Raw genomic sequence first — 13,690 nt, forward strand, 5'->3', positions numbered from 1 at the left:
CAAGGAAGGACGATCTGAGCAGCACCACCAGTCGAGGAGCGACGAGGGTGAGAGTCGAATCACGAAGGAGAACCCCAGAGGACGCAGGGGCAGCATACCAAGGCAGTCGGTTCATACCCGCAACAACAGGCTGCAACATCACCAAACGTTCATACACGCACCGCACCGCATCTTCGCATCTCGCATCTCATTCACGTTCCACACACGCAATCGCTTTTGTCCCATGATTCATTCCACGATGGGCTGTTCTGACATCTGAAGGACCTGCGTGATGAGTGTGGCGTGGTCTTATTTGCGTTTGTATCTCTAGGCTTTATCGAATCCGGCCACGTGCAGCGCACTTGCCAACACGACCTTTGCAATCGCCCTCAGCTGTTCGACACTATACCCGTCCCTGTCCACGACATCACCTGAATTATGGTACATAGGATCCTTAATCGGACCGTTGCGCTCGAAGACCCAGGTCGCAGGGAAGTTGTTCTCCCAGAAGCTCTGGTGGTCGGAGCAGCAAGCAGGCGTATAGCCCTGTTCCAACTCTGGCACGTACAACTCTGCCACCTGACGGACGAGATCCGTTGCGGACTGGGTAACGAATTTGTCCGGAAAGGCGAGTTGGAGGGGTTCCCCTGGATGACGGTACGCGAGCATGTCCATTTGGATCGCCAGTTTCACCTTCTCCTTGAGGGCTGAGGCGTAGTGGGAGGAGCCGACCAGACCCTGTTCTTCACCAGAGAAGAAAATCAGGCGGACAGGAGAGCGAAGTGCGAGGGGGGACGAGCCGAGGGCTCGGGCGATGGCGAGAAGAGCCGAGGTGCCCGAACCGTCATCGTCCCCACCCGGAGCCGTCGTGCTGCCAAATGTACCGCGAGAGTCGTAGTGCGCCGAAACCACCACCCACTCTTCCTCCCCGGAGGCGGGGACAGAACAGACGATGTTGGGCGCGAAAAACGGCGAGTAGGACCAAAACTCGCACGAACCGTTCACGGCGGACAGCGAAGCCTCCATCTGGCTCTTGAGCCATCGACCCGCCAGACGCGCTCCGTAGGTCGCACTGTGTCGACTGTGCCATTCGCCGATCTCGCTCGGCTGGGCGGATTCGCCCGTGAGGATGCGAAGGTCGGATTCGATGCGCGAGGCGTTGAATGCGGACGAGGAGAGGATCGAGGCAACGTGCGAATTGTGTTTGGGCTTGTTGTACTTTGGTTCTGGCTTGTCTGTGAGGGTGGAGAAGGAGGAGAGTGGTTGGAAGACAAGGCGCTGCAGACGGGTGTCGAATGTCGTGTGGTGATCGATGGTCGCAAGTGCGGAAGGGGTGACAGCGACGACAAGGGAAGCACCGTGCGCGCTGAGCAGCTGCATCGAGGGCGATGTTGGGAGGTGGAACGCCACCTGCCCAGCATCCTCTTCGACTGGTGAAGACTGCGTAATGGATAGCGCTTCGAGCGCACGCATCTTCCAAGACCCCTCAAGACCTCGAGTCCCATCCTCGACAGCCTCGGGCTTGAACAGCACCGCCTCCTCCGGGCCCACCGTCGCCGTTGTCAGACTCTGCGCGCATGATGCATGGGAAGAGGCACGGTAGAGGTACGTCAGACCGGAGGCGTCGCGCACCTTGGCCACTTCAGAGGCGCACGAGTGGAGGCTCGAGGTGGAGGAGGATAAGAGCCAGTAGGTCCATTCCTGCGAGGTGGAGGCGGGGGCCGCGAAGACCGCCGTGGTGGACGCCAGAGCCAGTGCTCCCAGCAGCACGGTTGCGGTTCTCTTGAGTTCGATCATGATCCTCCGTGGGTTGCGGTGTTGCTCGCGATGGGTTGGAGGGGAGCGGCTCGGAAGGTGAACCCAAAGTTGGCGTGAGCAGCCCGGCGGTCTAAGAAGCATGGACCGAGCGCGAAAGAATTTGGTGAGTGTTGTAAGATCCTGATATCTGCACAAATGACATGATTTCGGCCGACAAGCGCAACCACCTCTTCCGCCTTGCTGGATCACGCGGCCGTCTTACTGCTGGAAGAGGTCTGTTCGAGGTTGTCTGTACGGTCCCAGCTCAGAGGCGGTCTGCCGCCCCAGCCGCGGCGAGGCGAAAAGACGCATGCTGACGGTGACGCACGCCGCCACCATTGTCACTTATTGCCGTGCGAAGAGCCGTGCGTCATCAGCGTGGCGCGAGATCATGCAAACTCTTCAAAGCTTGGGGCCTTCCCCACAGAACGGCCCCAAGTTAGCGTCGTGCAGGTCATGCTCACATGCCGAACTTGCATTACGGTGTCGAGCCATACGAGGGGGCTTGCGAGTGTAGAGAGGATCGAAATCGAGACCCAAGCGAGGCGACAAGAAGAAAAGTCGAAAAGCGGTAAAGCCTTGCTAGCCATCAAATCCGAGATCTGATTGGGTCTGCTGTCTTGGATTGAGACTCCGCGTCTGACCTTCTTAATCGCGTGCAACTGTAATTCGTGGTCGTCGTTTCCCCGCTTATCTGTAACGGTCGAGGTCGGACAAAGGGGCCGATGATGCCATGTGCAAGAGTGGCTGTTCCAGCAGATGTGGCGTATGCTGTGCAGCGTGCGAGGCGGGCGCAGAAGGAGGTGGCTGAACGCGGCGAAAGGGCCGAAGCAGAAGCGGCAGCGTGCGAGCCAATTAGAAAGAGGCGAAAGTAGCTCTATCCCCGCACGCCTTGATCGCTGAACGCCCTCTACTCGCCAAGATCTAAGCAGGTCTGTGCGAATGATAAGACTGCGCATCTGATCTGCTTCCGATCGCTGAGTTGTGCGACGCACGCTGCTCCGACGGTTGCGGCTGCTCTTGCATCCCGCGATGCCGTTGAGGAAGCAAGAAGAAAGTTGCCCAACCACCGGAATTCGGAATTCGCCCGGCAAAGCGAGGCCGAAAAGATCCCAGCAGAGACGGCTCAACTGGCGGAATCGCCTCGCTTGACGGACAAGCGAGGTTGGTTGCTGAGGTCTCGTTCCCAGCGCAATTTCGCGTCGAGCAGGGATGGAAGAACAGCGCTCGGGTAACGTGCAAATGCCGTCACGCGAAGAAGTGGACCCAGCCGAGAAGGAAGAGGACGGGGATCTCCGAGTCTAGTGCGGATTGTAGATGATATTGCTGTAGGCAGCAATCTGGCAGTATGGGCGACGCGGTGTAATGTAACATGGCGGTTGAAGCTCCGCCATTGTCTGCCATGAAAGCAGGATGAAAGAAGCTTGATGAGACCACATCAACTGTCGAGCACACCTTCGAGATCCCAGGATTGCGTTTCTCGTTGAGCACCTGAAACCAACAGGATGACCTTGAATGAGATGCTCCTCGAGATGAGCTCGAGCCAGCAAGCGAAAGGCCAATTCTTCTCACGTCGCCGCGCTCGCCGAGGTTGGAGCGGCCTTTCTTCTCGCCTCGAAAGCTGGGAGAAAGGCTTTACTGCGACCATTCGCTTGCGGGGTATCGCGTGTGCAGCTGGAAAGTATTGGGCTGGCGCGCCAAGACCCTGCTCGGGCTTGCTGCCCGCCCCCACGCGAGAATATACCGCAACTCGCCTTTTGGCAGCAGTGCAGGGATTGAAGAAGGACCCTGTTGGTTGGAAGTAGACCCTGTACCCAAGACGTGCATGCTGATCCGTCGGTAGCGGACTTAGCAGGCCGAAGCGTTGGTCTGCCCTTGGCTCAGTCCTTGCGCGAACGAAGTCGGGGAGAAAGGACTGAGCGTCGATGGCGTAAGACAATGAGAGACGATTGTGATTGGCGCCCCAAGGCGTCACGCTCTCTGTTTGGGGTGAATTGTAGAGCAAAGGCGGAGGCCCTCTTCGAGAGACGACCTTTGTCACCCACCTCCGGGTGTTCGCTGCCGGTCAAGCCCGCGGTCCGTGTGCAAGACACACGACTAGCGGAGAATGCTGTTGATCTGGCTCGGCTCTCAAGACTGTGCTCGTCGCGTAGTGAGGAAAGAGGTGCGAGGAGTCGTGGCACTTTACAAGCTTGGCGGCAACGGATCGCGTGCAGGCATGAAAGACGGAGAAGGCCCTTTTGAACCATGAAATCTCGCGCCAGGCGTGCAGTGGCATGCAAGCATGACCTCGCAGGGTCAGACTTTGCGCTATCTGAGCTTGCGGCGGCGGGGGCTCACAATACTGTAGGACAATGGTTGCGAGGAGTAAAGAGGGGCGCAATCAGGCTGCAGTCCATTTGAATCAACATCCTCCTGCACCAATCCTGGCCCTTTGATTACAACGCCACTGATCTGCTGTCTGCGCTGTACTGTATTGTCAATTCATTCTCGAGACTTGGAAGCATTGCCTGTCCCACGCTGTCGGCGTCGCCGACAATGTATGACAGGCGCAGCAGTCATGAGGTTCGACGTAAGAGAGAGCCTTTGAAAAAAAACTTATCGCAATATTTTTTAACGGCTCTCGTGACCAGCCAGCTGCAGCCAAGTGGATTAGCGCTGCTGCTTATCGCTTGCCTCGTGGCAGCTTAGACCGCTTTTCGAGTTGAGCCTTGAGGGTGTCCACCTGCTTTCTACACGTCTGTTCATGCCCCTCGAGCCATCATATTCAGTCAGATGAAAGGGGCAAGAGAAGATGTACAGATGCTCAAGACTGGCACCGAGTCGAATCCTCTCCTCTTGCCTACGGCTGGAGCTGTCAATTACCAAGACAGAAGCCGTGTTTGACCGGTCCCGTGTTTGTGTTCTTTGAGCAAATTGATTTTCTTCCAGCTGTCGAAATCGCTCCAGGCTGGCTACCTTGGCTCGCAAACAGCCGTCGTTTCGCTTTGATTCCGCGTCATGGGATCCTTGCTCGGGATCATGACGCCGACAAGCTGACTGCCTTACCCTTCGATACCGGCTCATCGATTTGTTCGACGAAAGGGGGAGGCGGTGGGTTAGTGTCGGCTTTGTTCCGCCCTTGCTGCACAGCTTGCGTGATTCAACTCGATGTTATCAATTGTTTCTAAAAACAAAAATTTCTCCTCTCGAATCTCGAACCCTTGATCCCGTGATTGCTGCTTCTTGTGGTCAAACCCTCGCTCGCTCGCTTCTAGAGCTGTCTCGCGCTTCCCCTGGAGCGTTCCTGCACCAGACGAGTGTCTCTCGCTTCTCTGTCCATGATTGGTTCCCGAGAAGAGAGGAAAAAGATACTGAAGACCCTGCGACCACGCTCCCCTGAATGCTGGAATTCAACTCAATTTCCCCATCCTCGTCTTCTCCTTTGTCTCTGTCAAAGTGCCGCATCACCCCGTCCGTCCCTGCTGTTCTGCACCCTCTCGCTGATAACGGTTCGAGGCCACTCTGTGTGCATCACTCAATAGCCTCGCTTCTGGTCCGTCGGGAGGGCACTTGGCGATATCAATTGTTTGCTCTCCTCTCGCAGCACAGCACAGCACAGCACCACTCTCTTGCACCATGGCTTAGTCTCTCTCTATCTTTTAGCCTTTCTCTTGGCCTTTCCTGCGCTCGTCCGCCCTTTCTTGTGCGCTTTTGCAGTGCGTGATGAGGTCGGCTGGCTATCTCTGTATCTCTCTGTCTCCCTTCAGTATTGTGTGACGGCCAATCTCGCCTTCCGGTCCCAGAGCTACCGAGAGCCGCCTGCTGCCTCGCTTTCCCCCCCTCTGTCTCCCCAGTCAGCCACACACACTGAATGGCTCTCTTGGTGATCCTCTGCTTGCCTTTCGCAATCCCTTTCGCGCTCATCGTGTCTTGCTATCCATTCCTTCCTATCTCCCGTCGTCCCTCACCTTCGCTATAGCTTACACCTCATCACCTATCTCCATCATCGTATTATCATACTAGACGGCGTCGGTCTCTTCCTCGACTGCCACCCAAAAAGCGCTATCTTGCAGCGCTACCTTCTTTCTGATTTATCGCCTTCTACATCGTGCTCTTCCAGTCCTCGACTCTAGAATCAGCTCGCACCCCTTTCTCACCCAACATCGCGCAGTTTCACGTCTTCTCGTAGATCACTTTACATCGAGGACAGTCAGATTCATGGCGCATACAACCTTGCTATACAAGCTATAGAGCACCGACCTAGACTCCCTTACAGTAGACAATTAGCATCGCCACGCCATTCAGCCTCTACCATTTAGCATATCAACAACCTTCTGCACTTCGCCATCATGGGTTTCATCAAAGTGGAGAACCAGCCTAGCTTCGGCTCCGGCCCCGTCCACATCAACCACAACGAGCCTCAGCCCGGCCAGTTTGCCTTCCTGCCTTACAGCAACGCCGATTTCGACAATGTTCACCCCAGCGAGCTCCACAAGCCAGGCACCAGCGACGGTCGCGCCAAAGTTGCTCGCGCCTGTACAGAGTGCAAGTCGCGTAAGATGCGCTGCGACGGTGGTCTTCCCTTCTGCGGTCGTTGCACCACCCACAGCCGCACCAAATCGTGCGCCTATGTTGACCCTCCCAAGCGTTCGCCCATCACCCGTCAGTACGTCAGCACGTTGGAGACGCAGCTAGAAGAAGCCAAGAAGAAGATCGCCCAACTCCAGTCCGACTCGACCACCACCAACACTAAGCCCGTTTCCGACAAGCCAGCAGCCGCTCCCAATGCCGCGCTCCTTCGTCGACACACTCAACCCTACATGCAGAACCGCTCCTTGACCGGCGAAGACACCACTCACGCCTGCGCCCTTGACACCGGCAGGCCCATCCTCTCATCAAAGAAGCGATCTCGCTCCTATGCAGACGGGCTTGACGATGACATTCGCGAAGACGATGCTGAGTTCGGCCACGTCGATAAGCAGGATGCCACTGCCTCGGCCTCGAAGGAGGACGACAGTCTGGGTGGAGGCAACTTTGTCAGCCTCACCAGCTGCAATGCTGCGCTTCAGATTGCTTCCCAGTTGAGCGCCGGAAGCCAAGCAGGCGCAAATGCTGGCATCTCTGCCAGTCAAGCGCTCGCTGGTCATGACTCCACCTCTAGCTCGGCCAAGGCCGGCGCCATCGACATCTCTTGTGAGGGTCTTGCTCGAGCTTCGTCCTCGACCTCTGCCTCACTGCCCACCGCTGCTTCGTTGCCTAACAACCTCGACTTTAGCACGTGGGACTATGAGAGCCAGCGCTTCGCCGCCGAACTTCTCGAGTCCTTCTTCGAGTTCCATCTGCCATCCCACCCCATTCTCCACCCTGCTACCTTCCGTGCCCAGCTCCAAGGCACCGTCTGCCCTCCCAGCTCCCCCGCTTGGCCCATGCTCGTCAACATGGTCTTCGCTCTCGGCGCGCTCGAACGCAGGATATCTGCGCAAGAGGCTGACCACGACACCCTCTTCTACGAGCGAGCCAAGCAGCTCTACAGCGCCGTCCTGTTCGACAAGGCCGAGATCATCTCGGTCCAGGCTTTGACATTGATGGCTAGCTACTGTCAGAAGAAGAACCTCTTTGCAGCGGCTTGGATGGTGCTTGGCAGCGCTCTTCGCATGGCCATCTCCATGGGTCTCCACTCCGAGTCGGCATTGCAGGCTCGCGACATGCCCGCCTTTGATCGCGAGTTTGGTCGACGCATCTGGTACACGCTCTTCGCTATGGAGGCGGACACATGTGTCAGCATGGCCCGTCCCAATGGCCTCCTCGCCATCAACGCCGACGTCGCGCCGCCTCAGAACATTGACGAGACCGCCATGTCGCCCACCTCCGACCAACTGCCTGCCGAGGTGGCCGAAGCCACCGTCAGCTCGACGCTCGCCATCCACGCCAAGTTCGCTTCCGAGATCAGCATGCCACTCCAGGCCAGACTGATGCGAGGCTCCAACCCTTCCATCGAGGAGGTGCGCGCCTTTGATCTCAAGACCGAAGAGTTCATCGACAACCTGCCCGAATACATGGACGATGGCTACGCTGGACCGCGGCCGGCGTCGTTCTCGGTGGCTTCGGCTCGCCTGCGATGGAGGTGCAACAACTTCCGCATGGTCATGTTCCGCCCCTTCCTGCTCTCCAACGCCGTCGCCGCCGCCGCTGCTCGCTCGCGTGGCGCACCGCGACCCGCGCTTCGTCCCGCCGTAAAGCAGGCGATCGCGTTGTGCCGCACCACGGCCAGCAACAACATTGTCTCGATCTCCAACTTCTGGGATTCGCACCCGCACAACCAGGCCATGGCTTGGCACGCCATCTACTTCCTCACCCAGAGCGCGCTGGTACCTCTTGTCTCTCTTCTGGACGAGCCCAGCAACCCCGAGGCACGCGAATGGGTGAGCCTGCTGCAGACTTGTGTGCGCTTGCTCGTCGACATGGGTCGAATCACCCCCATCGGCGCCAAGTGCAAGGACGCCATTGAGAACCTCGCTGGTAGCCTGCTGCGCGATGCTGTCGACGACGACAGCGAGTCCATGATCCTGTCCAAGTGGATGTCCGAGGCCGGTGCTTCCGGCAATGGGTCGACCGCCGCTGTGGACCCGCTCATGTGGTCTTCGCACCTCATGAGCGCTGGCAGTGCTGGCTCGTCTGATGTCAATTTTGGTGGCGCCGTGGCTCACCCCACCGGACCATCGCTGACCTTGTCGCTCGACAGTGCCTCCTCGGATGGCATGTCGGCCGCCTTTGACTTTGCACGAAGCATGGATGCCTCGCCGGGCGACCACCGTTCATCGATTGCCGACTCGATCGACGCTTGGGCGGCAACAGCGACGCAGCGACCTTCGACCGCCTCGCAATGGTCCGAAAACGGCCCGTCGAGCTTGCCTGAGCGTGACTTCCTCCATCGCGAAAGGATCGACCAGTGGTTCGGCCTCCAGGCCTCACACCCTGGATCTGGCCGTCACGATCCCACCTCGGCATCGATGATGAGCACGTCGGAGCCCGGTTCGAGCCACAGTGGTGCGCACATGCCCGTGTCGGCTGGTCACCCAGTCTCGACGCCACTGCAACAGCCCGCGCACGGCGGAATGGACTGGCAGACGGCGGCGGACCCCACCAACTGGTGGAACGTGCAATACCGTCATCCCAATCCTGCGCCATCCAATAACGGATTCATGTTCAACAACAACGCCGAGATGCAGAACGCTCACCTCGCGTCATCCGGCCACGTCCATGCTCAACACATGCAACCGCATGGGCACCCCTCGCACCCGCAGCACTTTTTCTAAGTGTTGACACCACCATCACCACCTCTCTTTCCCTTTCGGATAGCACCTTATACCCAAAAAGCCTTTGACAGCCGTCTCGACGCACTCTGTCACGGGCATTGCTCGTAGCTCATTCTGTCTCGTCTCCTTGCCTTTCTTTCCCTTGTCCGTCCTCTTCGTTGTCAGCATTTTGGATCTTGCCTTTGGATCGCCCTTGTATTTTAGCCCGTGTCTCTCTCTCTTAAGCTTTCATTACGCAGTAGATGCCCTGTGCTCATTCCGTCGAGACCAAAGTTGTGCGCAAGAGCTCGGCAAGCAGGCTGATATGACCAAGGTGGACTTGTCGACGTTGCAGCAGCAGATGCATAGGGCCAGTCAGGTGGCCAACAGGGGGTACACCCTCCTCGTCCGGCTGGGTCGTCGTCGTCGCGTGAGGGCTGCGTGCGGGCGGTCACTGCAGGCGCAGCGTATCCGGACAAGCTTTGAGTTTGGAAGGAATCACTCCTGACTTTCAAGAGTATCACGCGCTTTGCTGTACGTAGACTGTAGAAACTTCAACGCCTCAGCAGCCCTCTCGCAACACTTGTCTCCATCTCGTTCGCGTTGCACTTGCAGCAAGGACAGTGAAATGGATTTCCGACGTCCGGCAGACCTTTTAATCAGGGCGAGCTGGCGTTGCGCGTGTGACAGCTGCAGGGCACCTGGCCGCCAAGACAAATTGCAGATTTCGCCGTCCTCCTCACCCCCCTTAGCCGACTCACTCTTACACGCACTGGTCCTTTCATCTCCTTGCTTGCTTGTCTGCATTGTCCAGCTCGACCGCCGTCCGATGCTTCAACCTTCTGTCGCTCCTTTCTGCTTCTCACCCACCATTCCACATCGCCTTGATGGCATTGCCAGAGGAGCATCTTGCAAACGCACAAGAGCAGGTCTCGCCTACACTCCTTCCCGCCTCGCACCTCTCCGCTGACCCTCAACACCAACTCCACGCTCCTTCCTCTGCGTCGCCGATTGCACGTACGACCCGACCTCACTCCCTAGACTACACGCCATCACAGGACACAGCTCCCATCCCACAATCATCGTCGCACCCGGTCAGACACGTCGCAGCTGTCTCGGAGTCGTCTTCAACCGTGGCTGCTCCCGGTCCAAAGAGCAATCCCTCTCGCCAGGCGCCATCTTCTACCTCGCTCGAGCAGCCTCTCGACCCGAAGAGCTCGACTTCAGGGTCCGCGTCTCCCCCTCCCGCCTCCCAGCATACACCCTCCAGCCCCGCGGTAGGCGATCTGGATCCCCAGGCACCTGGCTCCACGCTCCGACTGCGAAAGACTGCAGCGACACACACTGGACCGGACGCTCTCGAGGACGGAGCAAATCCAGCTTCTGCCGACGAGAAGCATCATCAGCACAACATGTTCGGCAGCACACCTACCGCATCGTACCTGCCTCTCAACTCGCGGAGGCAGATCGGTCCCCAAACTTCATCCCATCTCGTCTCATGGCTCGCCAAACACAAGGGCTTCGTCGTATTCGTGCTCGTTTCCATCATCGTCACCGTACAGGTCCTGCTTGTCGGTCCAGTTATTCTTGACCTCGAACCCGTCAAGAAGTTCAGAACAGAAGGCTTGCCAAACATCACACCGTCAAAGTGGTGGGGATCGAGCTCCGAATCGCCTGACTCGTGGTTCCCTTCCTCGAGCGGGGCCACCAACGAGGACGCTGCGCCAGTTCCTACCAAGCCGCTGGGTGGCGATTCTTTCCCTGCGCCATTGAGCCAAGTCGGCTTGACCGGCAAGCCCGAGTCCCAAGCCTCGCTCTACAAGGACACCAATCCGCATCGAGGAGAGCTTCCCACCTACCTCGAAAGCGTCCTCTCCCGCGATCCTGTTCACCAACCACCTCCATGGCCGCACAAAGCGCCTTCCATCTCACCCGAAATCTGGAGCACGCGCCTGTGGAAGGAGCAGTCCAAGACCGAGGCGAGCCAAGCTGACCAGCCAGAGAAGCAGCCTCTGGAGCCAGAGTGGCGGCATTCGCCCTACAACGGCTGGAAGCCCCCGCTCGACGAACTCTCAGCTCAGCCAGCTGAGCCCATCGCCAAAGTGCAACATGCCTTCCAGGATCCCAGCCGGCATTCGGGAAGCCGTAACGATGCAGCGCGAGACGAGCTCATTGCGCGTCGCCAAAAAATGGTCCGCAATGCCTTCATCCATGCCTGGGAGGGATACAAGAAGCATGCTTGGGGACACGACGAACTTCGACCCGTCTCCAAAACCGCCGAGGATCCCTTCAACGGTTGGGGCGCTAGCATTGTCGATGCTCTCGACACTTTGCTCGTCATGAATCTGCCGAAAGAGTACGATCTGGCAAGACAGCATGTGCGCGACATCGATTTCCGTCTGGTGGGAGGATCTCGTAGCGCCTATGGGAATGCGGATGGGCGCATCCCGGTCTTCGAAACCGCCATTCGCTATCTCGGCGGCTTCCTGTCAGCGTACGACCTGAGCGGCGACGTGCTCATGCGCGACCGTGCCGAAGAGCTGGCTCAACTCATCCTTCCCGCCTTTGATACGCAGACGGGCGTGCCCAACGGCAGGATACGAATGATGGAGACGCCCGAACTCCCCAACACACGTCCACAATCCCAAGGCGGCGTCTTGCTCGCCGAAGCGGGCAGCTTGCTCCTCGAGTTCACCCGCTTGTGGCAGGTCACCGGCAACCGCACTTACTTTGACCGCGTACAGCGTACCACCGATTGGCTCGATCACAACATGACTCAAGCAGGTCGCATCGAGACGCTGTTCCCCACCACCCTTTATCCGGAGCGCAACATAGCCTACGGCGCCATCACATTCGGCGGCATGGCCGACTCGTACTACGAGTATCTCATCAAGGAGCACCAATTGCTCGGTGGCCGCTTGAAGCAGTACGGGCGCATGTACTCGCAAGCCATAGAAGGAGCCAAGAAGCTGCTCATCTCGCGAATCGATACGGTGCCAGGCGTAAGTCTAACGACGATCGGCGAGATCTCCGGCTCCAGGTACGTCGCCAAGCTCGAGCACCTTGCTTGCTTCAGCGGAGGCATGTTGGGACTGGGTTCGCGCGTCATGACGGAACGCGCCGACGATCTCGACATCGCAAAAGGGGTCACGGGCACCTGCTGGTGGGCGTACAACAGCTCGGCCACCGGCATTGGGCCCGAGAATCTCATCTTCTACACCAACGACGACGAGGAGCGCTTCGAGCTGATCAACCAGCCTGATGGGACAACGCGACGGGGCAAGCCGCGTGGTCATCCCATTGTCGGCGTGCGCAGTGCCATGACGAGCTATTTGAACCGACCCGAGACTATCGAGTCGGTGCTGTACATGTGGCGAATCACAGGCGATCCGGTATGGCAGGAGCGTGGATGGCAGATGTTTGCCTCTTGGGTGACCCACTGCATGACCGATGTCGGCTTCAGCGCCATCTACGACGTCACCCGCACGCCGGCATCTTGGTCGGACAGCATGGAGAGCTTCACCTTTGCTGAGACGTTCAAATACTACTATTTGCTCTTCTCGCCGCCGGAGCTCCTCTCGCTCGACGAGTACGTGTTTACCACCGAGGCGCATCCACTGCTGGTGCCCAAGGAAGGCAAGTGGGCACAAGCCGGACACGGAAGCAAGAAGTTCTGGGACCCAGAGGCGGGTGCAGACACGCACATTCCATCGCACGAGTCGGGCATCTATCCTGGCGGTGAGATGGGTCAAGTAGGCGGTCTGACCAACAACCAGAAGCAGATGCTCTGGGCGCAGTGGCAGAGCAAGAACTCGGCTCACAAGATCCGCGACCTGATCCAAGGGTTGGGCGGAGACACGCTCAAAAACAAGCTTCGTAGCTTGGTGGAGCGCGGAGACTCGCCATCGGCGTCCGATGTCAATGCGAGCGAAGGAGAGACCCAAAAGACGCCTGCACAGGCACAGCTCGACACTCGTCAAGATCGGTTGATGGCGTCGGTCGCCGGCACTTCGATCTATGCAACTACAGATGGCACGCTGGAGGTGGAGTTTGCACAGGACTTGGACGCAGCTACGCAGCAAGAAGTCCTCCAACAGCTGGAAGCCAATTTTGAGACGCTGAATGCTGATTCTGCGGCATCGCTGCTGCGATCTGTCGACGCGATTCGGGCCGCGGAAGAGGAAGCGGAGAACTTGCTAGCGGAGCAAGCGGCGCATTTCGCCCGGTTGAGGTCGAAGGGAATTCGTTGAATAGATTCTCACCAACTTTGTAAACGCATCGCATTACAAGAGGATGCGTCAAGGTCGTTGTCAGCCGTCTGTGATGGTGACCAGAGTGTATGAGGGTGATGTGTGGGAGTCCGAGCTGGCTGGCCAACCGGCTCGTTTGGCATGCACGGTCCACGGCGCTGAGAATTTGAGCGTGTCTTGGAGTTCCGCCAAGTACCTGCAGACCCTGAACCTTCTTCCTTGAATCCATCACGCTGGGTCACCCTCCTCACCCGCATCGACCATCACTCGCAACCCTATCCCGAGCATCGTGCGCATCTGCGTGACTCAGACAAGCGTCCTTCCACCAACGACTCGACCCTGCGCTTCCGCCGTCATGTCACGGTAGAACAGGCATCAGCTTCCTCT

The 13,690-nt window shown here is 58.2% G+C and overlaps 3 protein-coding genes across 3 annotated transcripts; 2 read left to right on the forward strand and 1 right to left on the reverse strand.

Annotated features, from left to right (window-relative positions):
* Nucleotides 1-306: 306 nt before the first annotated feature.
* PSEUBRA_003652 (Peptidase M28) lies at nucleotides 307-1,776 on the reverse strand (the record flags this gene model as incomplete). Its single annotated transcript, XM_016436752.1, has 1 exon — nucleotides 307-1,776. The coding sequence occupies one exon, from the start codon at nucleotides 1,774-1,776 to the stop codon at nucleotides 307-309; it is 1,470 nt and encodes a 489-aa protein (XP_016291849.1).
* A 4,331-nt stretch (nucleotides 1,777-6,107) lies between these two features.
* PSEUBRA_003653 (Zn(2)-C6 fungal-type DNA-binding domain protein) lies at nucleotides 6,108-9,074 on the forward strand (the record flags this gene model as incomplete). The annotated part of the gene is made up of 1 exon (XM_016436738.1): nucleotides 6,108-9,074. The coding sequence occupies one exon, from the start codon at nucleotides 6,108-6,110 to the stop codon at nucleotides 9,072-9,074; it is 2,967 nt and encodes a 988-aa protein (XP_016291850.1).
* Nucleotides 9,075-9,940: 866 nt separating this feature from the next.
* PSEUBRA_003654 (Glycoside hydrolase, family 47) lies at nucleotides 9,941-13,303 on the forward strand (the record flags this gene model as incomplete). Its single annotated transcript, XM_016436746.2, has 1 exon — nucleotides 9,941-13,303. One exon carries the CDS (start codon nucleotides 9,941-9,943, stop codon nucleotides 13,301-13,303), a length of 3,363 nt encoding a protein of 1,120 aa, XP_016291851.2.
* Nucleotides 13,304-13,690: the final 387 nt, after the last annotated feature.

Source organism: Kalmanozyma brasiliensis (genome assembly GCF_000497045.1).
Source record: "Kalmanozyma brasiliensis GHG001 unplaced genomic scaffold PSEUBRA_SCAF24, whole genome shotgun sequence".
NCBI classification, from domain to species: domain Eukaryota; kingdom Fungi; phylum Basidiomycota; class Ustilaginomycetes; order Ustilaginales; genus Kalmanozyma; species Kalmanozyma brasiliensis.